Genomic DNA, 27,549 nt, shown 5'->3' on the forward strand with positions numbered 1-27,549 from the left:
GAGAATTAATCAACAGTAAACAGTTTTCAGTGTATGAAGGACACACAGATATAAAGCTCAGTGTCTCAGTGTCTCTTTGTGACCAACGGAGCAAAAAGTTCAAACACGTTATGGTTCCATCTTCAGGACACATTTTACACTGGTCATTCTGACCATAGGGTTCGGGGCACGAGGCAGCTGAATGAAATGATTATTAAATCTCAGAACTGTTCCTATAAAGTCAAATAAACATTAACCCTTCCACTCGCAGCTTCCTTCATCTTCAAAGAGCCGCGCGGTGAAAAGGTGGGGCTCAGTGAACAAACACGTCATGAAGTAAGTCCGCGCGCGCACATCCGACCCGGTGTGGTGTGTTGGAGAGACTTCCAGGGGCGCGTGCAGAGGAAGCAGCCAGGTGAAGCTTCTCACCGTCACACAGGTAAAAAACTAAAACTTTCTAATGGTTTACTTTAAAAAACAACAAAAAAAACAACATTACAAATAAAAGATTATAATGTTAACAAAAAGTTTCTGAAAGAGTTTCGGGACACAAGGACGAGAAGGAGAAAGAAAAGCGGGTGTGCGCGTGCCGTTCGTCTCATTTCAGTAGTAAAGTCAGTCACTGTGAACTAAAATAATCACGCTAATAAATTAATGCAAATAATTAAACTAATAAAACAATCTTACACGAACAGACAGATGGACATTTATTTATTTATTTATTTATTTATTTATTTATTTTTAAAACGCAGATTTGAAGCGGGTGTAAAATTTTAAATCGGTTTGATCTGGTTAATATGATCAGATTTCACACAGTGTTTAAAAGCTGCAGCAGATGTGTTCAAGTTCTCACACTGTATATATATATATATGTATATATTAGAAAGTGTGTGTGTGTGTGTGTGCTGTTTTCTCCCTTGTTTGTCAGTTTGATGATTTTTTTTCTAAAACATAACGTTAGAAATTCATTTATTTTATTATGAGGAGATGATCTGGATTTCTATCTGAATTTTAATGCAGTGTAAATCTGGGTGTGAAAATGTTGTGCTTCGCTCTTCCGTCACTGGTCTGTACTGGTCCAGGGCTTTGGTAAATTCTGATGATCTAACGTCTGCCAGCTGAAACTGGTCTAAACCAACGGTATGATGAGTGATGAGCTTTTCATCTCCTCATGGTCACCATCGGTCTCGTGATCTCCACCACACTGCTGTATGATGATGTTTATTACAGTCTACAGAAATAACAGCAAAATGAATTAAACTCAGTACGAAGCTTACGCTCATGTTAGGTTAGGTGATAAATTACTTTCATCAAATGTTTGGTTTTGTTTTATTTGTTAAAGACAGAGTTTAAGAAATAAATCAGCTTTTTCATCATAGTTGGAGCTCCTGCTGGACAGAGTCATGTCAGATTCTTCATTAACCTCATAAAGAATATTTTTATATCTCTTTATCCAAAAACCACACTCACAGAGTAATGTTTCATCTTAGAGCTGATTTATAATTTATATTATAAATTATATATTATTATATATTAATATAATATTATATATTAATTATAAATTATATAATTTACATTTATAATCCCACTCTCAGTGTTTATAACGATTTATAATCCCACTCTCTGTTTATAATGATTTATAATCCCACTCTCAGTGTTTATAATGATTTATAATCCCACTCTCAGTGTTTATAATGATTTATAATCCCACTCTCAGTGTTTATAATGATTTATAATCCCACTCTCAGTGTTTATAACGATTTATAATCCCTGTCTCAGTGTTTATAATGATTTATAATCCCACTCTCTGTTTATAATGATTTATAATCCCACTCTCTGTGTTTATAATGATTTATAATCCCACTCTCAGTGTTTATAATGATTTATAATCCCACTCTCAGTGTTTATAATGATTTATAATCCCACTCTCTGGTGTTTATAATGAATTATAATCCCTCTCTCAGTGTTTATAATGATTTATAATCCCACTCTCAGTGTTTATAATGATTTATAATCCCACTCTCTGGTGTTTATAATGATTTATAATCCCACTCTCAGTGTTTATAATGATTTATAATCCCACTCTCAGTGTTTATAATGATTTATAATCCCACTCTCTGGTGTTTATAATGAATTGTAATCCCTCTCTCAGTGTTTATAATGATTTATAATCCCACTCTCAGTGTTTATAATGATTTATAATCCCACTCTCTGGTGTTTATAATGATTTATAATCCCACTCTCAGTGTTTATAATGATTTATAATCCCACTCTCTGGTGTTTATAATGAATTGTAATCCCTCTCTCAGTGTTTAATCCAACCTCTCCAGGATGTCATCTCAGAGAGTTTATCTTCACCACTATCACCTCTGACTTTCTCATTAAGATTAAAAACATTTAGAATTTCTGTCCTGAAATTATAGATTTCTATAAAACTGCTATAATGTTCAGTGTTAAAAACTCTCTACAAATAAAACAGAATTTAACATTAGGATTACAGACTGAGATTTCTGAGCACTTAGAAGAATTAAAAACATAATTTATAAGATTTATATGTGAAAACACAGTCATACAATAATATACACAATTTAGGAATGTGACTGTCTTCTAGTGGTCACAGAGACTCAGAGAACAGATCAGACACAGAGAACAGATCAGACACAGAGAACAGATCAGACTCAGAGAACAGATCAGACACAGAGAACAGATCAGACACAGAGAACAGATCAGACACAGAGAACAGATCAGACTCAGAGAACAGATCAGACACAGAGAACAGATCAGACTCAGAGAACAGATCAGACTCAGAGAACAGATCAGACACAGAGAACAGATCAGACTCAGAGAACAGATCAGACTCAGAGAACAGATCAGACTCAGAGAACAGATCAGACACAGAGAACAGATCAGACTCAGAGAACAGATCAGACACAGAGAACAGATCAGACTCAGAGAACAGATCAGACTCAGAGAACAGATCAGACTCAGAGAACAGACTAGACATGTCAGTTCTGTCCATTGTTTATTTTATGACATTTTAGTTAAGTGCTTTAAAAAGTTAAAAGCCTTAAAACATTTACCAGAAGAACCTGAAGAATTCACATCTTACACACTGCAACAAACTCCCAACAAACTGCAGACTTTCTGTTTATTACTTTAATTATTACATATAATTAGCCTCAGTGTTAAAAAACTTAATTAAAATGTTCCACAGAAATATTGAATAGAGAATTCTTAGTCTTGTTTTGTCACTGTAATCGGTGAAATGGTTACTCTGCAGGGGAAGAGGGTTTAGTGTTGAGGTGTAATCATAGTGTCTCAATGACACACACACACACACACACACACACACACAAATACCCATTCACACACTATTTAGGTTTAGTAAAGTTAAATGTTCTAATACAAGTTTTAAACCTGGCTGTGTACTGACCAACTGTACACATCACTGTCCGTGTGTCAGATGTTACTGACCAACTGTACACATCACTGTCCGTGTGTCAGATGTTACTGACCAGCTGTACACATCACTGTCCGTGTGTCAGATGTTACTGACCAACTGTACACATCACTGTCCGTGTGTCAGATGTTACTGACCAACTGTACACATCACTGTCCATGTGTCAGATGTTACTGACCAACTGTACACATCACTGTCCGTGTGTCAGATGTTACTGACCAGCTGTACACATCACTGTCCGTGTGTCAGATGTTACTGACCAACTGTACACATCACTGTCCGTGTGTCAGATGTTACTGACCAACTGTACACATCACTGTCCGTGTGTCAGATGTTACTGACCAACTGTACACATCACTGTCCGTGTGTCAGATGTTACTGACCAACTGTACACATCACTGTCCGTGTGTCAGATGTTACTGACCAACTGTACACATCACTGTCCGTGTGTCAGATGTTACTGACCAACTGTACACATCACTGTCCGTGTGTCAGATGTTACTGACCAACTGTACACATCACTGTCCGTGTGTCAGATGTTACTGACCAACTGTACATATCACTGTCCGTGTGTCAGATGTTACTGACCAACTGTACACATCACTGTCCGTGTGTCAGATGTTACTGACCAACTGTACACATCACTGTCCGTGTGTCAGATGTTACTGACCAACTGTACACATCACTGTCCGTGTGTCAGATGTTACTGACCAACTGTACACATCACTGTCCGTGTGTCAGATGTTACTGACCAACTGTACACATCACTGTCCGTGTGTCAGATGTTACTGACCAGCTGTACATATCACTGTCCGTGTGTCAGATGTTACTGACCAGCTGTACATATCACTGTCCGTGTGTCAGATGTTACTGACCAGCTGTACATATCACTGTCCGTGTGTCAGATGTTACTGACCAGCTGTACATATCACTGTCCGTGTGTCAGATGTTACTGACCAGCTGTACATATCACTGTCCGTGTGTCAGATGTTACTGACCAACTGTACACATCACTGTCCGTGTGTCAGATGTTACTGACCAACTGTACATATCACTGTCCGTGTGTCAGATGTTACTGACCAACTGTACACATCACTGTCTGTGTGTCAGATGTTACTGACCAACTGTACACATCACTGTCCGTGTGTCAGATGTTACTGACCAGCTGTACATATCACTGTCCGTGTGTCAGATGTTACTGACCAGCTGTACATATCACTGTCCGTGTGTCAGATGTTACTGACCAGCTGTACATATCACTGTCCGTGTGTCAGATGTTACTGACCAGCTGTACATATCACTGTCCGTGTGTCAGATGTTACTGACCAACTGTACACATCACTGTCCGTGTGTCAGATGTTACTGACCAGCTGTACATATCACTGTCCGTGTGTCAGATGTTACTGACCAGCTGTACATATCACTGTCCGTGTGTCAGATGTTACTGACCAGCTGTACATATCACTGTCCGTGTGTCAGATGTTACTGACCAGCTGTACATATCACTGTCCGTGTGTCAGATGTTACTGACCAACTGTACATATCACTGTCCGTGTGTCAGATGTTACTGACCAACTGTACATATCACTGTCCGTGTGTCAGATGTTACTGACCAACTGTACACATCACTGTCCGTGTGTCAGATGTTACTGACCAGCTGTACACATCACTGTCCGTGTGTCAGATGTTACTGACCAACTGTACACATCACTGTCCGTGTGTCAGATGTTACTGACCAACTGTACACATCACTGTCCGTGTGTCAGATGTTACTGACCAGCTGTACATATCACTGTCCGTGTGTCAGATGTTACTGACCAGCTGTACATATCACTGTCCGTGTGTCAGATGTTACTGACCAACTGTACACATCACTGTCCGTGTGTCAGATGTTACTGACCAGCTGTACATATCACTGTCCGTGTGTCAGATGTTACTGACCAACTGTACACATCACTGTCCGTGTGTCAGATGTTACTGACCAACTGTACACATCACTGTCCGTGTGTCAGATGTTACTGACCAACTGTACACATCACTGTCCATGTGTCAGATGTTACTGACCAACTGTACATATCACTGTCCATGTGTCAGATGTTACTGACCAACTGTACATATCACTGTCCGTGTGTCAGATGTTACTGACCAACTGTACACATCACTGTCCGTGTGTCAGATGTTACTGACCAGCTGTACATATCACTGTCCGTGTGTCAGATGTTACTGACCAACTGTACACATCACTGTCCGTGTGTCAGATGTTACTGACCAACTGTACACATCACTGTCCGTGTGTCAGATGTTACTGACCAACTGTACACATCACTGTCCGTGTGTCAGATGTTACTGACCAACTGTACACATCACTGTCCATGTGTCAGATGTTACTGACCAACTGTACATATCACTGTCCATGTGTCAGATGTTACTGACCAACTGTACACATCACTGTCCGTGTGTCAGATGTTACTGACCAACTGTACACATCACTGTCCATGTGTCAGATGTTACTGACCAACTGTACATATCACTGTCCATGTGTCAGATGTTACTGACCAACTGTACACATCACTGTCCATGTGTCAGATGTTACTGACCAACTGTACACATCACTGTCCGTGTGTCAGATGTTACTGACCAACTGTACATATCACTGTCCGTGTGTCAGATGTTACTGACCAACTGTACACATCACTGTCCATGTGTCAGATGTTACTGACCAACTGTACACATCACTGTCCATGTGTCAGATGTTACTGACCAGCTGTACACATCACTGTCCGTGTGTCAGATGTTACTGACCAACTGTACACATCACTGTCCGTGTGTCAGATGTTACTGACCAGCTGTACATATCACTGTCCGTGTGTCAGATGTTACTGACCAACTGTACATATCACTGTCCGTGTGTCAGATGTTACTGACCAGCTGTACATATCACTGTCCGTGTGTCAGATGTTACTGACCAGCTGTACATATCACTGTCCGTGTGTCAGATGTTACTGACCAGCTGTACATATCACTGTCCGTGTGTCAGATGTTACTGACCAGCTGTACATATCACTGTCCGTGTGTCAGATGTTACTGACCAACTGTACATATCACTGTCCGTGTGTCAGATGTTACTGACCAACTGTACATATCACTGTCCGTGTGTCAGATGTTACTGACCAACTGTACACATCACTGTCCGTGTGTCAGATGTTACTGACCAGCTGTACATATCACTGTCCGTGTGTTAGATGTTACACCTCATCATAGCCCCGTTATAGGACACAAACTTTGCCACAATTCTGTTCAAGAAATTTCTTTGCTGCTAGATCTGCCCTTGTCACCTGTAACTGCCCCATTCATCCTTGAAGCAGTAAACCCCACAGAATCCCAGAGCAGGGCAGCAGAGTGCTGAAGGGCAAAGCATAGAAAATTCCCATGTTCTATTGCATCATGAAGGATCAGATAAGTTGGGTGTCACTGGCATAGCAGTGGTCAGAGAACCCATGAGAGGATATAAGAAAGTGAGTATAGAGGGAGAAAAACAGAGGTACTGAGCCTTGTGGGACACCAGTAGAGAGTTTGTGTGGAGCAGACATCAATCCCTTCCATGTTACCTGATATGAGCGACCATCCAGGTAGAAAGCAAACAATTCCCATGCTGTTCCACAAATTCCAATACTTCTGAGGGTGGACAAGAGTCTTACTCTGGTTTACTGTGTTAAAAGCTGTAGGGAGGTCAAGGAGGATGAGGACCGATGACAGCTTGGCTGATCTAGCAGCATGTAGTTTCTCAGTGACCGCCAAAAGGGCAGTCTCTGTTCTGCGAGAGACAGACAGCTGATTGTAAACAATAAGTTGAAGTTGATTTTAGAAAGAAAGGAGTGAAGTGATACTGGTCTGTAGTTACTGATGTCTGAGCGATCCAGAGCAGGTTTCTTTAGTATGGAGATAACCCTTTTCTATCTTGAAGGTAGTTGATACCTGACCAGATATTATGGATCAATTGATGACTGTGGTGATGAATGGCAGGAGGTCAGGCGAGATGGTCTGGAGCATAGTGGAAGAAAGTGGATACAGTGGGTAGGTGACAGAATTGCAGGACACGATGACCGTAGGATCTCTTCTGTTGCTAGGTTTAAGAATTGTGAGAGTGAAAGAGGCTGGCTCTGTAGTGTAGTGGTAGTCAGGACAGAAGTGAAGGTCTGGGAACAGTGCATAGAGAGCTTTATGGGATGGGTGTTCATGGCCAAGCAGCTGCATCCAAGCCTTACATTATCAAGTGCAATGCAAAGTGTGGGATGCAGTTCCGCCACTGAAATCTAGAACAGTGGAGACGTGTTTTCTGGAGTGATCAATCACGCTTCTCTGTCTGGAAATCCAATGGACGAGTCTGGGTTTGGAGGTTGCCAGGAGAACGCTACTTACCTGACTGCATTGTTGAAAGTTTGGTGGAGGGGGGTTATGGTGTGGTGTTGTTTTTCAGGTGTTGGGCTCGGCCCCTTAGTTCCAGTGAAAGGAACTCTTAATGTTTCAGCTTCATACCACAACATTTTGGACAATTTCATGCTCTTTGTGGGAACAGTTTGGGGATGACCCCTTCCTGTTCCAACATGACTGCACACCAGTGACCAAAGCAAGGTCCATAAAGACATGGATGAGTGAGTTTGGTGTGGAGGAACTTGACTGTCCTGCACAGAGTCCTGACCTCAACCCCATAGAACACCTTTGAGATGAATTAGAGTGGAGACTGTGAGACAGACCTTGTTGTCCAACATCAGTGTCTGACCTCACAAATGACCATGCTTCTAGAGGAACGGTCGAAGATTCCCATAAACACACTCCTAAACCTTGTGGAAACCCTTCCCAGAAGAGTTGAAGCTGTTCTAGCTGCAAAGGGCGGGACAACTCCATATTAAGCCGTACGGATTAAGAATGGGATGTCATTACAGTTCATGTGCATGGAAAGGCAGATGTCCCAAAACTTTTGTCAATATAGTGTACCTGTGCTCCGCCTCCATGTTCTCCATTTGATCATTTACTGGAGGACCCTCCAAGATGGAAAGGCATCATATCGATGCTTTATTGTAAAATTTTGGCCCCACTCTATACATCCCTCTCCCAAATAAAAGCTTTTTGGGAAGATGACTTAGGAATGGTTATTTCTGATGAGGACTGGGAATCAGTCTTATATAAAATTCACAAGTCTTCAGTCTGTGCAAAACATGGACTTCTGCAGTGCAAAGTTGTACATCGAGTACACTGGACAAAGCTGAAATTATCTAAGCACTTTCAGCATATAGATCCTGCTTGTGATCGCTGTAGGTTTATCCCAGCCTCTCATGCACACATGTTTTGGTCCTGTATAAAGCTCAGGGGCTTCTGGTCCACTGTTTTTGAAACGGTCTCTGGTTTTTTAGGTAAATCAATCTCTCCTTGCCCATTGATAGCCATTTTTGGAACAACTCCTGTATCATATAATCTTACAAAGATACAGTCTGACTGTGTAGCTTTTACCATGCTGTTAGCCAAACGGCTAATATTGCTGAAGTAGAAGGATCAGAGGCCTCCAACTCCAACACAATGGATTTGTGATGTCCTCCTTTTCCTAAAGTTGGAGAAAATCAAACATTCTATAAGAGGCTCATCTCACCAGTTTAATAAAGCTTGGGGCCCTTTCAAGAAATGTCAGGGAACATGTTTCATTGTTGGACATAGACTGAATCTTCTAGCATTTTTTTTTTCTTTGTTGTTTTTCTTCATCAGTTAAACTCTATTGTATCAAACACTGCATTTTCAGTGTTTTCCCAAGCCACACCAGTCTTGCTTTTTTGTTTCCTTTTTGCTTTGTTTGTTGTTTTTGTAATTTTGTCTTAAAATTCATAAGTAAAGTTTAAAAAAATACAACAAATTATATATATATATATATATATATAGTGTACCTGTACTAGCACTTGTTTTATTTAAGAAACTGCTTCCCTGTGTTTGTTCTGTTTGCTGTATTTCGTCCTAACAATGTTTTAGACTGATGGTGTTTGTACCCTGTCACCTACTGAACCAGTACAGATGTATTCATTGATATTCATCGAGACATTGCTTTGGATAAGATGTAGACCGCTAACTGTGAGAAAACAAACTTTAAAGTCATACATGACGATTATATTCCACTTCTTGGTTTAGAATAGTTTACATTGTTGTTATTTAGTATGAGTAGAATTTGATCAGTTTTGCAGTGGTTGTTAAGCAGCGTGTTTGGTTTAGCATAATGTTTGGGAAGTAAAGTTAAATTAATCATGGTGTATGATTGTTTGTGCTGTTTAGACATTTCCATAGCTGTCTCAGGATCTGTACCAATTAGCCCCTAAATAAGCAACAATAAATAAACAACTCTTGTGGCTGATTTTGCTGGTAGTTTAAGCCGGAAAGATCCACTTTAAACCCGACTTCCAGCAGTGTGTAAATCAGTGTGTGTGTGTGTGTGTGTGTGTGTGTGTGTGTGTGTGATGGGTTGCTTCGTTTCGTACATGTAAGGTTTTATGTTCTGTAAATTAGATTCTGTTTTCAGATAAATATAAATATACCAACAACAGTGCATTAATTTATACTACACCTTTTCACTATTAGGACAAAAGTAAGTGCCCCCTGACTGTCAGACCTACATGGCTTTCTTCTCCAAACTCTTCCTCACACAGTAGTACAGAAGGCCTGTGTGTGTGTGTGTGTGTGTGGAGCCTTACAGTTAGACTGGACCTCAGAGTCCAGTCCCTGCTCCAGCATGACAAAGACATGGTGTGGAGGTGAAGGTTGGAGTGAAGAACTGGAGTGTCCTGCACAGAGCCCTGACTCTGACTCAACCTCCCCCAGACCTCCAACCTCCAACCTGACCCCCAGACCTCCTCACTCTCACAACACCAGAGTCTGATCTCACTAATGCTCTTATAGCTGAACAGTCACTAATCCCCATAGACACAATCCAACATCTAGTGGAGAACCTTCCAGATGAGTTGATTAGAAGAGCAGTAACAAAAATCTGGAATGAAACACATGTTGGTGTGATGGTCAGGGGGGTACATATTTTTGGCCATATAATGTTCAGTGATGATGTCATAGTCACCCAGTCTGTATGTGTGTGGTCAGAGTATGGAGTTCTCAGGGTCTAACTGACTTTACAGGCAAAATCATCATTGTTTTATATTTTTAAATAAAAAACCCTTTTTGTTCTAAGAATTAAAAAATGACCATTTATTTTAACGAAGCTGTGTCCAGCACTGAGACGTGTGTGTGTTCTGCAGCGTTCTGGAGCTCTACATTTGGGTCAAGAATGTTCCAGGTTTTCTGGGTTGTTGATTAATTTGCTCATTTTGATTTTTCTCAAATATTACAGAATGGTGAAGACTAATGACTTCATAGTTTATATATCTTTACACACACACACACACCTACACACACACCTAAACACACGCACACACACACCTACACACACGCATACACACACATACACACACACACCTACACACATGCACACACAGACACACACACAGACAGCACTGGCCCCACTAAGTCTCCCCTCTGTTTATGGCTCTTACCGAGTCCATACACTTAAATCTCACACACACACACACACACAGTGCTGGCTCTGTGTGTGTGTGTGTGTTCCTGTGTGTACAGGATCTCCTGTGGTGTTCTGTCTTAAAGGGATTAAGTGGCTATGTTTGTGTTGCGAGTGATCCCTAATTCCCATGCTCTAAATCAACCCCCTCTTCCCACACACACACATACACACACACACACACACAGGTCTCACAGGAAGCATCAATGTGTTGTGTGTATGTGTATATGATTTGAACAGTGTTAGAATGTACTAAGTGTGTGTGTGTGTGTGTGTGTGTGAGGTAGTGGCTTTTTGCCAGGCTTCATTTGTATGTCTGTCTGGCAGACAGTTAAACCTGTTTGCTTTATAAATCATACACACACACTTAGCCTCTCTCTCTCTCTCTCTCTCTCTCTCTCTCTCTCACTCGCTCGCTCTTCCTGGTGGGCGGGGCTACAGCTGTCAGCAGGTCTTCACAGCTGGAATCCACCCCACATACACACACACACACACACACACACACACAAATTTAACATTCACAAATGTATAACATACTACAAAGTATTTGTTTGTTTTATATATGGTAATATTTATGGAAATTCAATCATAAGCATACACACACACACACACACACATACACACACACACACACACACGCTCCCTTTAAATACAGCTCTTCCTCCAGATTGTGGGAAGTACCTGGCAGTTTAGATGTATGTTTGTGTGTGTGTGTGTGTGTGTGTCATGTTCAGACACGTTTTATGTCTTTCTTCACTATGTGTTTGTGTGTGTGTGTGTTGGTGGGGAGGGGGAGTCAAAGCCATCAGCACCATGGCAAGCGTAAGACACTGCTGTCAGCAAGTGTGTAAGTGTGTGAAAGAGTCAGGAAGTGTTTTTGTGCTGTATAAACATGGAAACAGTGATTCATCAGTAACACGCCTACCAGAACCCCCCCCCCAAAACTAAAGTAATGTATCTTAAGTAACACGCCTACCAGAACCCCCCCCCCCAAACTAAAGTAATGTATCTTAAGTAACACGCCTACCAGAACCCCCCCCCCCCCAAACTAAAGTAATGTATCTTAAGTAACACGCCTACCAGAACCCCCCCCCCCCAAAACTAAAGTAATGTATCTTAAGTAACACGCCTACCAGAACCCCCCCCCCAAACTAAAGTAATGTATCTTAAGTAACACGCCTACCAGAACCCCCCCCCCCAAAACTAAAGTAATGTATCTTAAGTAACACGCCTACCAGAACCCCCCCCCCCAAAACTAAAGTAATGTATCTTAAGTAACACGCCTACCAGAACCCCCCCCCCCAAACTAAAGTAATGTATCTTAAGTAACACGCCTACCAGAACCCCCCCCCCAAACTAAAGTAATGTATCTTAAGTAACACGCCTACCAGAACCCCCCCCCCAAACTAAAGTAATGTATCTTAAGTAACACGCCTACCAGAACCCCCCCCCAAAACTAAAGTAATGTATCTTAAGTAACACGCCTACCAGAACCCCCCCCCCCCCAAAACTAAAGTAATGTATCTTAAGTAACACGCCTACCAGAACCCCCCCCCCAAACTAAAGTAATGTATCTTAAGTAACACGCCTACCAGAACCCCCCCCCCAAACTAAAGTAATGTATCTTAAGTAACACCCCTACCAGAACCCCCCCCCCCGAAACTAAAGTAATGTATCTTAAGTAACACGCCTACCAGAACCCCCCCCCAAACTAAAGTAATGTATCTTAAGTAACACGCCTACCAGAAAAAAAAAACTAAGCTCCTGTATGTGGAGTAACATTCCTACCACAATCCCCACTTACAATAAACAGCCCTAAGTGGTGTAGTATTGCGTTATTCACTCTGCTGCTGTTTTGTTAATTAATGATTTTTTTCTCTCCACAGATCTCCTTTCTTTGAATACATTTGGACAAGTGTGCCTGGAATGTGCTGAACTGTCTGCCCACTCGAATAAACACCCCGAACACCTCACACTCGCAGGAAAAAGCAGACACACCCACTCTCCATGGCCCACCCATATGAGCCGTGGCTGCGTGCGGCGCCCCCTGGAGGCCCGGAGGAGGTGGGCATGTCTGGTTGGTGGGATCTGCATGGGGGAGCTGCAGGAGGCTGGATGGACCTCCAGGGGTCAGCAACACTCGGGGTCGGAGGCGGGGCCATGGGTCAGGGTGGCCCCATGGGCCTGCAACCAGCAGTCAGCACCTATAACCCTGAAGCTCAGATGTGCTGCCTGCCGTCCTCACCCCATGCTGGTCCACTTTACCCCCCTGATGGCTTCAAAATGGAGCCGCTGGCGCCTGACATGATGCATACTCCACATCACTCCACCTCCTTCTCCCTGGAGGAGTCGCAGGAGGGAGCGAGCGGCTCAGCTCGGCCAAAATCACAGCGCCGGTCTGGAACCAGAGCTCCGGGTCAGACAGCCTGTCGCTGCCCAAACTGCCTGAGTGCAGAGTCGCTAGGAGCCAACAACGATGGAGATGATGCCAGCAAGCGCAAACACCTACACAACTGCCACATCCCGGGCTGCGGGAAGGCCTACGTGAAAACGTCTCACCTGAAAGCTCACCTGCGCTGGCACAGCGGCGACCGGCCCTTTGTCTGCAACTGGCTGTTCTGTGGGAAACGCTTCACGCGCTCTGATGAGCTGCAGCGCCACCTGCAGACGCACACCGGCGCAAAGCGCTTCAGCTGCAGCGTTTGTCCTCGTGTCTTCATGCGCTCTGACCACCTGACAAAGCACATGCGTGTTCACGAGGAGCAGGGGAGCACAGAAAACACCTCACCTGCCCCCATCGGTGACGGAGCTCTGACGACTGCTCCACCTACCGGGGCAGCGCCGAACCTGCGACTGAAGAGTGAAAGCAATGCTAGTGGAGACGAGACACCAGCAAACAGCACCTAACCCACACCAAGAGAACACTTCCTTATTCATGAAGCTAACGCTAAACTCCACTGTTCTGATCACGCTAACACTAAACTACACCTTGCTAATCACAGCACTGCTAGCAATATCTGGTAAAGTATCATGGTGTTAGCATTGTTAGCATGAACTAACACTGTATATCACTGAATAAAAGGTGATTAGGCTGTTAACACTGAATTTCATTAACTGTAGCATTAGCATTAGCATTGCTGTCACCTGAGGCATTACTTATGATAACATTACCAACACTGATGTCACTGAATGAGGTGCTAGATCTAAAAGCATTAGGCTGTTAGCGCTGTGTTTCACTTATTAATGGTGCATAATTAAGATTGTTAATAAATATTGAATAACATTGATAAATATATAGTTAGGGCTCTTAGCATAAACCGATTAGCACCGGATAGCGCTGACTGAGGTGTTTTAGATAGCATTAATGCAAACTATTACTGATGTAGCGATGTTAGTATCAACTACAGAATATCAATAATTAGTCTACGTGTTAGCATGGTTTGTTGTCAGCTTGCTACATTGGATGGCTAATAGTAGGGCTAGCACTGTTAGCATTAGCTGGTTAGCACTGAATATCACTGACTACTGCTGCAGTTAGCATTACGTTAGTAATAGTAACATTAGCACTGTTTAAGATGGCTAACAAACCTTACGCCTGAATGATCTGACGTTAGCAGCGTTAGTGTAGCCATGAGTAACACGTAGCGCTGGTAAACTTAACGCAGTTATTAGAGTTAACACTGTTTACATTAGTGCTGCTAATAATAGTGATTAATGTTAGCACCACACACACACACACGTAGAGTTGAATAAAGTTGGATGATCTCGTGACTATGGCGCGGTGAAATGTCTGACTTTTAGCTTAATGTTTAATATTTTTCATTCTTTTATTTCTGAGTATAATTTATTAAAGAGTTAAAGAACAGAGACGAACATTTATGACCCATGTGTTTATTAACAGCTGAACATCATCATCATCATAATAATAATGAGAGCGAGGGTTGATGCTAGCCGCTTGGTCTTGTCTTGTCACGTCTCTCTGTTAAATGTCTTTAAGCTCACGTCTTTTTAAAGATAAATTGTTAGCAGTTCATTATTGAAAGATGAAAGTGCAGAATATTAGGAAGCGTTTGCTGTTATTTTATAAAGCTGATATTCTGTCATGTTTTATATCCAGTGTGGATTTGACTCCAGAGCGCGGTTCCTGAGGAGTTCCTCTGCAGCTCTTTCAGCTGAATGCATTACATTACACTGATGTGTTTTATGTATTAAAGCTCTACACAATAGTCTTTAAGTCCGGTTTAAAACCTGCTGGAATAAAGTCTCACAGCTCAGTGTGTGTGCCAGTCTCTTCATTAATAACAGGATTCGGTTTCAGAGAGTTTATCTTCTTCTTTGGGCTTTTCCCTTCAGGGGTCTCCACAGCGAATCATCTCTCTCCACCTATCCCTATCTTCTGCATTCTCAACATCATATCCATACATTATTACATCCATATTCCTCCTCTTTTCCTCCTGCCTGGCAGCTCCATGACCAACATTCTCCTACCAATATACTCACTCTCCCTCCTCTGGACATGTCCAAACCATCTTAATCTGTCCTCCCTAACTGTGTCCCCCCAAACGTCCAACATGAGCTGTCCCTCTGATGTACTCGTTCCTGATCCTGTCCAACCGTGTCTCTCCCAAAGAGAACCTCAACGTCTTCAGCTCTGCTACCTCCGGTCTCTGTGACACTGTCTCTAAAACGTACAGCATGGCTGGTCTCACCACTGTCTTGTATCTCCTTCCCCTTGATTCTTGCTGAAATTTTTCTATCACAAGAGTTTTTATTATGAAATCATTATTTGAAGTGTGTTCAGTGAAGAAAAACTAATGAGTGAGTGTGTGTTTGTGGGTAATGGTCCTTCACCTCATGAGGAAAAAAAAAAATCAGCAGTTAAAAGGGACTTTATGAAGTTCTGTGAAGCTAGATCAGTCAGAACACTGGAGAAGAAGGAGAAGAAGAACTAGTCATCATCAATTCTTTAAATTTTATTTATCCCCAAGGGGCAATTTAAGCAGAGTAGTTAAAAAAAAAGCTCAGTGCAAATAAAAAGATACAATTAAAAAAAAAAAAAAAAAAAAAAAAAAAAAAAGTTGTATGATGATTAATGGAATAATTTTGTTAGTACAAAAACTGAGTACACATCTGTATAAAGTGTCTGTAAAAGTAAATGTCTAAAATATCTGTGAATAAATAAGCTGTCTAAGAAGATGGAAGAAGAAGAAGAAGAAGAAGAAGAAGAAGGAAGAGGAGGAAGAAGAAGAAGGAAGAGGAAGAGAAGTGTAGACTGCTTCTCATTTCAGTAACCGAGTTTTCTCTCACTTCTTTTCACTCCTGGCTCTGAATAGAAGTTTTTGGAGAACACAGAGCTGTGTATAAATGCTGTGTTGTGAACAGAAGGCAATCTGATGCTCCAAATCTTCTCTCTTTCCTTCCATGACATCACCAGACCTTCCAGATTGGAGCTCCAGCTCCTGCTTCATATGGAATACAACTTATTATCTAAAGTGGTTTCTCTCCAAACTGTTTCTTCTGTAGTGTCACGCTTTCATGGAAAACACCACAATCAGACCCAAACACAGGACAGTCCTCATCCACGTGACACAAAATAAACACAGGGGCCAAGAATCCCTCGAACCGAACACACGACCTACACTAACGCCTGACAGCCGGGCATAAAAGGACAGGTATAAATAAAGGAACACATTAGGAGTAAGGAGAAACAGGTGACAGTACTCACGAGGTGATCACGTGATACACAAGAGGAACAGTCCAGCCGCAGGAACCCCCTCTGGTGGACTGGACAGGAATTATCCCAGTGGACCCTTACAGTGAATTACAGCCCTACAAATTACACTAACATAAGTATGTGCACCCTGACCATCACACACACACTTGTGCTCGTTCCTCACACTGCTGTTCTAATCAGCTCCAGTGTTCTGGAAGGTTCACCACTAGATGTTGGAGTGTGTGTGGGGATTAGTGAGATCAGATGCGTTGAAATGACACTGGTTAACGATTTTAAATAAACATTTTAGACTTTAACAAGTTATAACTCAATTCAGTGTAAAATGTAATTGTTTTTTTTTTGCACGTGTTTCTAATCCATGACCTTTAAAGCCTTACAGAACTCTCCCTCCTTCTCTGTTAGCTGTAGAAAATCTGCTGTAATGTTGAAATGATGAACGTGTCCAGATCAGATGGACTGTAGCACAAGATCCTCATCAGAAATCATCACTCTTAAATATCACAGATTTACCTTCAAAACTCCTGAACTAAACTCAGACACTTTAGACATTTAGGTTGTGTATTTCTGATTATTACTACAGTGTCGATGTTGAGTATTAAATGATAATAATCCGACATAAACTTTTGCCCATGATGCACTACATTGAAAAAGTAAAACACCAGCGACATCTAGTGGTCACTCTCTGCATCTGACGTCTCTGTGTATTCTAAGATCGTTTAAAATTTTTATAAACACTCTCTTAAACCCAAAAATACAATTCTGGAAGGTGTGTGTGTGTGTGTGTGTTGGTGGACACTGTTATAAAGGTTGTAAACATGCCAACAAGTGGGCGTGGCGAATCATAAAAAAACAAAAGCTCAGGCACTGTTTCGCGAGACCGTTCAGTGCTCTATAGGTCAGTAATGGTCAGTCAGTAATGGTGTTTTATAATCAATGTGGACTTTGACTGGGAGCCAGTGCAGTGTGGATAAGGTCATTTTCTAATTATTTCTATTTTAGTGATTTTTCTTGTACATGGATTTCATTATAGATAGATCTTTACTGTCATTGTACTATGACATTGTAAATTATCTAGAGTCAGCAATCAGACACCTGATCATGTACTGTTAGTCAGGTCTTCTAATGTTGGTCAGATGTTCTGTTGGTCAGGTCTTCTAATGTTGGTCAGATGTTCTGTTGATCAGATGTTTTGTTGGTTAGATGGTGATCCGCTCATAACTGACCAGTCTGGGAGATTACTGATAAAACTGTGTTCAGGAGCTGAAGTAAAGGGATGTTATCTGTTTATCTGTGAATGTAAACACCACCTGATTCAATTAAAGACCAAATCACTTTAATATTCACTCAGTAACAACACACACACACACATTATTCATCAGATAAAATACACAATAACATACATTCAAGACTTCAGAGCAGAATCAAATTCATCAGCATCATGAGAGAGAGAGTGAGTTAATATTCATTATTTAATTAATTAATTAATTAATCGGAGAGATGTTAATTGGTGATATTGTTCTTATTTCCAGCTTCTGGGACTCTGTACTTCACTTTCTTGTGGAGTAAAAATGAATCAGAAAGTAGAGCTTTACAAAATGTCCCCCTGTTTCTCAGTGTGAGGTGAAATACAGCACTGGCCCTACTGTAAGCTCACAGCGCAAACCCTGCTGATGGACAGAGCAGGAGTGTGGGGAAGTTTGTGGAATTATTGGTAAAGATCTGGAACAATCTGTTATTCCTGTCCAAGCAAAAGAATCTACTACAAATACACAATATATCTATACAATACACTCCTACAGCACACACACACACACACACACTCCTACAGTGCACACACACACACACACACACACACACTCCTACAGTGCACACACACACACACTCCTACAGTGCACACACACACACACTCCTACAGTGCACACACACACACACACACACACTCCTACAGTGCACACACACACACACTCCTACAGTGCACACACACACACACACACACACTCCTACAGTGCACACACACACACACTCCTACAGTGCACACACACACACACACACACACACTCCTACAGTGCACACACACACACACACACACACTCCTACAGCACACACACACACACACTCCTACAGTGCACACACACACACACACTCCTACAGTGCACACACACACACACACACACTCCTACAGCACACACACACACACACTCCTACAGTGCACACACACACACACTCCTACAGTGCACACACACACACACACACTCCTACAGTGCACACACACACACACACACTCCTACAGTGCACACACACACACACACACACACTCCTACAGTGCACACACACACACACTCCTACAGTGCACACACACACACACACACACTCCTACAGTGCACACACACACACACACACTCCTACAGTGCACACACACACACACACACACTCCTACAGTGCACACACACACACACCTACAGTGCACACACACACACTCCTACAGTGCACACACACACACACACACACTCCTACAGTGCACACACACACACACCTACAGTGCACACACACACACACACACACACACCTACAGCACACACACACACACACACCTACAGCACACACACACACACACACTCCTACAGTGCACACACACACACACACACACTCCTACAGTGCACACACACACACACACACTCCTACAGCACACACACACACACACACACACACCTACAGTGCACACACACACACACACACACCTACAGCACACACACACACACACACACACACCTACAGCACACACACACACACACACACTCCTACAGCACACACACACACACACACACACACACACACACACTCCTACAGTGCACACACACACACACACACACACCTACAGCACACACACACACACACTCCTACAGTGCACACACACCTACAGTGCACACACACACACACCTACAGCACACACACACACACACACCTACAGCACACACACACACTCCTACAACACACACACACACACACTCCTACAGTGCACACACACACACACTCCTACAGTGCACACACACACACACACACCTACAGCACACACACACTCCTACAGTGCACACACACACACCTACAGCACACACACACACTCCTACAGTGCACACACACCTACAGTGCACACACACACACCTACAGCACACACACACACACACACCTACAGCACACACACACACACTCCTACAACACACACACACACACACACACTCCTACAGTGCACACACACACACACACACTCCTACAACACACACACACACACACACACACACACACACTGGTCTTCTTCACACACATTAAATATACTGCAGAAAGAATCCGAGAGTTACAGATACAGCAGTAGAGCAGAGAGACTCCTCACTAAAACTCCATCAGTGTGTGAGTCACTGAAGACTTTTCACTCTCCACTTTCTCCTCTCTCCATTTCTCCATTCTCCTTCTTTCCATTTTCCGGCACTTCATCATTTCCTCCATCAGAAATAAACGGTCTCTCTTCAGATGTGGAAGAAGTTTCTTCTGCCTTTCCATTTGTTTCAGCAATGCAACCTCCATCTTCTCCCTCAGCTCTGTTCTCATTCACTTCCTCTAACAGATGATGTTTACGCTTAAAGAATCCACACTGAGAGACAGAGAGAGAGAGACAGACAGAAAGAGAGAGGAGGAGAGAGATAGGAAAGGAGACAGGAAAAGAGACAGAAAGATACAGGAGGAGAGACAGAGAGAGAGAGACGGGGGAGAAACAGAGAAAGATACAGGAGGAGAGACAGAGAGAGAGACAGGGGGAGAAACAGAGAAAGATACAGGAGGAGAGACAGAGAGAGAGACAGGGGGAGAAACAGAGAAAGATACAGGAGGAGAGACAGAGAGAGGCAAAGAGTGAGACAGCAGGAGAGACAGAGAGAGACAGGAGAAGAGACAGAGAGAGACAGAGAGAGAGAGAGAGAGAGAGAGAGAGAGAGAGAGATACAGGAGGAGAGACAAAGAGAGACAGCAGGAGAGACAGAAAGAGAGACAGAAAGACACAGGAGAAGAGACAGAGAGATACAGGAGGAGAGACAAAGAGTGAGATAGTAAAAGAGACAGAAGGAGAAAGAGAGAGAGACAAAAGGAGAGGCAGGATGGGAGACAGGTTGAAGGTCAGTGAGAGTTCAGTGTAAATGACCACACGGAGATTGATGTATGAGATTTTCTGATCTCTACAGACGAGTGTTTAAGACTAAAACATGGTTACAGTGGTTTACTCTTCACCTGTCATAGCACAGTACTGGTGTGTACTGGTGTGTACTGGTGTGTACTGGTGTACATTAATGTTATTGGTGTGTACTGGTGTGTACTGGTGTGTACTGGTGTGTACTGGTGTACATTAATGTTATTGGTGTGTACTGGTGTGTACTGGTGTGTACTGGTGTACATTAATGTTATTGGTGTGTACTGGTGTGTACTGGTGTGTACTGGTGTGTACTGGTGTACATTAATGTTATTGGTGTGTACTGGTGTGTACTGGTGTACATTAATGTTATTGGTGTGTATTGGTGTGTACTGGTGTGTACTGGTGTGTACTGGTGTACATTAATGTTATTGGTGTGTATTGGTGTGTACTGGTGTACATTAATGTTATTGGTGTGTACTGGTGTGTACTGGTGTACATTAATGTTATTGGTGTGTACTGGTGTGTACTGGTGTGTATTGGTGTGTACTGGTGTGTATTTGTGTGTATTGGTGTGATTGGTGTATACTAATGTTATTGGTGTGTACTGGTGTGTACTGGTGTGTATTGGTGTGTACTGGTGTGATTGGTGTATACTAATTTTATTGGTGTGTACTGGTGTGTATTTGTGTGTATTGGTGTGTACTGGTGTGATTGGTGTATACTAATGTTATTGGTGTGTACTGGTTTGTACTGGTGTGTATTGGTGTGTACTGGTGTGACTGGTGTATACTAATGTTATTGGTGTGTACTGGTGTGTACTGGTGTGTATTGGTGTGTACTGGTGTGTATTTGTGTGTACTGGTGTGTACTGGTATGATTGATGTATACTAATGTTACTGGTGTGTACTGGTATGATTGGTGTATACTAATATTACTGGTGTGTACTGGTGTGTATTGGTGTTTACTGGTGTGTACTGGTGTGTATTGGTGTGTACTGGTGTGTATTGGTGTGTACTGGTATGTACTGGTGTGATTGGTGTATACTAATGTTATTGGTGTCTACTGGTGTGTATTGGTGTATACTAATGTTATTGGTGTGTACTGGTGTGTACTGGTGTGTATTGGTGTGTACTGGTGTGATTGGTGTATACTAATGTTATTGGTGTGTACTGGTGTGTACTGGTGTGTATTGGTGTGTACTGGTGTGTATTTGTGTGTATTGGTGTGATTGGTGTATACTAATGTTATTGGTGTGTACTGGTGTGTACTGGTGTGTATTGGTGTGTACTGGTGTGTATTTGTGTGTATTGGTGTGTACTGGTGTGATTGGTGTATACTAATGTTATTGGTGTGTATTGGTGTGTACTGGTGTGATTGGTGTATACTAATGTTATTGGTGTGTATTTGTGTGTATTGGTGTGATTGGTGTATACTAATGTTATTGGTGTGTACTGGTGTGTACTGGTGAGTATTGGTGTGTACTGGTGTGATTGGTGTATCCTAATGTTATTGGTGTGTACTGGTGTGTACTGGTGTGTATTTGTGTGTACTGGTGTGTACTGGTGTGTATTGGTGTGTACTGGTGTGATTGGTGTATACTAATGTCATTGGTGTTCACTGGTGTGTACTGGTGTGTATTGGTGTGTACTGGTGTGTATTGGTGTGTATTGGTATATACTAATGTTATTGGTGTGTACTGGTGTGTATTGGTGTGTACTGGTGTGTATTGGTGTGTATTGGTATATACTAATGTTATTGGTGTGTACTGGTGTGTATTGGTGTGTACTGGTGTGTATTGGTGTGTATTGGTATATACTAATGTTATTGGTGTGTACTGGTGTGTATTGGTGTGTATTGGTATATACTAATGTTATTGGTGTGTACTGGTGTGTATTGATGTGTACTGGTGTGATTGGTGTATACTAATGTTATTGGTGTGTACTGGTATGTATTTTATGCTAAAGTTCTGAGTAATAAGCGTTGGCTATACAGCATTAGCTGAGCTCTGATTGGCTTTTACCTTCAACAGCAGTATAAAGATGAGGATGAGTAGGAGAAATCCGAGAAATCCACCTGTTCCACTGATTGCACTGACATCAGGAGGAATGACCAGCTCTACTTTTACAGTGATCTGTAATCACACACACACACACACACACAGCTGTTTAATTCTCTGAAAAGATGGTGTGATTGATGACACCACTATCAACGCCACTAACACCACCAACACCACTATCAACGCCACTAACACCACTAACACCACTATCAACGCCACTAACACCACTAACATCACTAACACCACCAACACCACTAACACCATTATCACCACCAACACCACTAACACCACTATCACCACCAACACCACTAACACCACCATCACCACTAACACCACTAATACTACCATCACCACTAACACCACTATCACCACCATCACCACTAACACCACTATCACCACCATCACCACTAACACCACCAACACCACTAACACCACTATCACCACCATCACCACCAACACCACTATCACCACCATCACCACCAACACCACTAACACCACCAACACCACTAACACCACCAACACCACTAACACCACTATCACCACCAACACCACTATCACCACCATCACCACCAACACCACCAACACCACCAACACCACTAACACCACCAACACCACTAACACCACTATCACCACCATCACCACCAACACCACTATCACCACCATCACCACCAACACCACTAACACCACCAACACCACCAACACCACCAACACCACTAACACCACTATCACCACCAACACCACTATCACCACCATCACCACCAACACCACCAACACCACCAACACCACTAACACCACTATCACCACCAACACCACTAACACCACTATCACCACCATCACCACCAACACCACTAACACCACTATCACCACCAACACCACTATCACCACCATCACCACCATCACCACCAACACCACTAACACCACCAACACCACTAACACCACCAACACCACTAACACCACTATCACCACCAACACCACTATCACCACCATCACCACCAACACCACCAACACCACTAACACCACCAACACCACTAACACCACTATCACCACCAACACCACTAACACCACTATCACCACCATCACCACCAACACCACTAACACCACTATCACCACCAACACCACTAACACCACCATCACCACTAACACCACTATCACCACCATCACCACTAACACCACCAACACCACTAACACCACTATCACCACCAACACCACTAACACCACTATCACCACCATCACCACTAACACCACTATCACCACCAACACCACTAACACCACCATCACCACTAACACCACTATCACCACCATCACCACTAACACCACTATCACCACCAACACCACTAACACCACTATCACCACCAACACCACTAACACCACCATCACCACTAACACCACTATCACCACCAACACCACTAACACCACCAACACCACTAACACCACTAACACCACTATCACCACTAACACCACCATCACCACTAACACCACTATCACCACCATCACCACTAACACCACTATCACCACCAACACCACTAACACCACCATCACCACTAACACCACCATCACCACCAACACCACTATCACCACCAACACCACTATCACCACCAACACCACTAACACCACCATCACCACTAACACCACCATCACCACCAACACCACTAACACCACCATCACCACTATCACCACCATCACCACTAACACCACTATCACCACCATCACCACTAACACCACTATCACCACCAACACCACTAACACCACTATTACCACCAACACCACTAACACCACCATCACCACTAACACCACTATCACCACCATCACCACTAACACCACCAACACCACTAACACCACTATCACCACCAACACCACTAACACCACCATCACCACTAACACCACTATCACCACCAACACCACTAACACCACTATCACCACCAACACCACCATCACCACTATCACCACTAACACCACTATCACCACCATCACCACTAACACCACTATCACCACCAACACCACTAACACCACTATCACCACCAACACCACTAACACCACTATCACCACCTTCACCACTAACACCACTATCACCACCCACACCACTATCACCACCATCACCACTAACACCACTATCACCCCCAACACCACTAACACCACTATCACCACTAACACCACTAACACCACTAACACTACCAACACCACTAACACCACTATCACCACCATCACCACTAACACCACTATCACCACTAACACCACTAACACCACCATCACCACTAACACCACTATCACCACCAACACCACTATCACCACCATCACCACTAACACCACTATCACCACCAACACCACTAACACCACTATCACCACTAACACCACTAACACCACTAACACTACCAACACCACTAACACCACTATCACCACCATCACCACTAACACCACTATCACCACCATCACCACTAACACCACTATCACCACCAACACCACTAACACCACCATCACCACTAACACCACTATCACCACCAACACCACTAACACCACCATCACCACTAACACCACTATCACCACCAACACCACCAACACCACCATCACCACTATCACCACTAACACCACTATCACCACCATCACCACTAACACCACTATCACCACCAACACCACTAACACCACTATCACCACCAACACCACTAACACCACTATCACCACCAACACCACTAACACCACTATCACCACCAACACCACCAACACCACCATCACCACTATCACCACTAACACCACTATCCCCACCAACACCACTAACACCACTATCACCACCATCACCACTAACACCACTAACACCACTATCACCACCAACACCACTAACACCACTATCACCACCAACACCACTAACACTACCATCACCACCAACACCACTAACACCATTATCACCACCAACACCACTAACACCACTATCACCACCAACACCACTAACACTACCATCACCACTAACACTATCAACAGCACTAACACCACTAACACCACCAACACCACTAACACCACTAACACTATCAACAGCGCTAACACCACTAACACTATCAACAGCACTAACACCACTAACACTATCAACAGCGCTAACACCACTAACACTATCAACAGCACTAACACTACCATCACCACTAACACCACTAACACTACCATCACCACTAACACCACCATCACCACTAACACCACTATCACCACCAACACCACTAACACCACCATCACCACTAACACCACTATCACCACCAACACCACTAACACCACCATCACCACTAACACCACTATCACCACCAACACCACTAACACCACTAACACCACTATCACCACCACCACCAACACCACCATCACCACTATCACCACTAACACCACTATCACCACCATCACCACTAACACCACCAACACCACTAACACCACTATCACCACCAACACCACCAACACCACTAACACCACTATCACCACCAACACCACTAACACCACTATCACCACCAACACCACCAACACCACCATCACCACTATCACCACTAACACCACTATCACCACCAACACCACTAACACCACTATCACCACCATCACCACTAACACCACTATCACCACCAACACCACTAACACCACTATCACCACCAACACCACTAACACCACTATCACCACCAACACCACTAACACTACCCTCACCACTAACACCACTAACACCATTATCACCACCAACACCACCAACACCACTAACACCACTATCACCACCAACACCACTAACACTACCATCACCACTAACACCACTAACACTATCAACAGCACTAACACCACTAACACCACCAACACCACTAACACCACTAACACTATCAACAGCGCTAACACCACTAACACTATCAACAGCACTAACACCACTAACACTATCAACAGCGCTAACACCACTAACACTATCAACAGCACTAACACCACTAACACTATCAACAGCGCTAACACCACTAACACTATCAACAGCACTAACACCACTAACACTATCAACAGCGCTAACACCACTAACACTATCAACAGCACTAACACTACCATCACCACTAACACCACTAACACTACCATCACCACTAACACCACTAACACGACCATCACCACCAACACCACTAACACTATCAACAGCGCTAACACCACTAACACTATCAACAGCACTAACACCACTAACACTATCAACAGCGCTAACACCACTAACACTACCATCACCACTAAACTACCATCACCACTAACACCACTAACACTACCATCACCACTAACACCACTAACACTACCATCACCACTAACACCACTAACACTATCAACAGCACTAACACCACTAACACCACTATCACCACTAACACCACTAACACTACCATCACCACTAACACCACTAACACTACCATCACCACTAACACCACTAACACCACTAACACTATCAACAGCGCTAACACCACTAACACTACCATCACCACTAAACTACCATCACCACTAACACCACTAACACTACCATCACCACTAACACCACTAACACTATCAACAGCACTAACACCACTAACACCACTATCACCACTAA

The 27,549-nt window shown here is 43.1% G+C and overlaps 2 protein-coding genes across 2 annotated transcripts in view; one reads left to right on the forward strand and one right to left on the reverse strand.

Annotated features, from left to right (window-relative positions):
• Positions 1 to 115: 115 nt before the first annotated feature.
• On the forward strand, positions 116 to 15,306 carry sp6 (Sp6 transcription factor). Its single transcript, XM_058380062.1, has 2 exons — positions 116 to 418; positions 12,926 to 15,306. The coding sequence occupies exon 2, from the start codon at positions 13,047 to 13,049 to the stop codon at positions 13,944 to 13,946; it is 900 nt and encodes a 299-aa protein (XP_058236045.1). The 5' UTR covers positions 116 to 418; positions 12,926 to 13,046; the 3' UTR covers positions 13,947 to 15,306.
• A 4,552-nt stretch (positions 15,307 to 19,858) lies between these two features.
• Positions 19,859 to 27,549, reverse strand: part of zmp:0000001082 (integrin alpha-D) — a 37,084-nt gene continuing 29,393 nt past the window's right edge. The window contains exons 30-31 of the mRNA XM_058380941.1: positions 22,968 to 23,078; positions 19,859 to 20,416 (exon numbers count right to left, since the gene is read on the reverse strand). Of these exons, the coding sequence (XP_058236924.1) occupies positions 20,195 to 20,416; positions 22,968 to 23,078 (333 nt within the window). The 3' untranslated portion in view covers positions 19,859 to 20,194. The remainder of the gene's footprint in view (positions 20,417 to 22,967; positions 23,079 to 27,549) is intronic.

This window comes from Hemibagrus wyckioides, linkage group LG26 (genome assembly GCF_019097595.1).
Source record: "Hemibagrus wyckioides isolate EC202008001 linkage group LG26, SWU_Hwy_1.0, whole genome shotgun sequence".
Taxonomy (NCBI): Eukaryota; Metazoa; Chordata; class Actinopteri; order Siluriformes; family Bagridae; genus Hemibagrus; species Hemibagrus wyckioides.

Bases quoted from the DNA above. Each gene is read 5' to 3' on its own strand.
- sp6 (XM_058380062.1), top strand. From the start codon at position 13,047: ATGGCCCACCCATATGAGCCGTGGCTGCGTGCGGCGCCCCCTGGAGGC.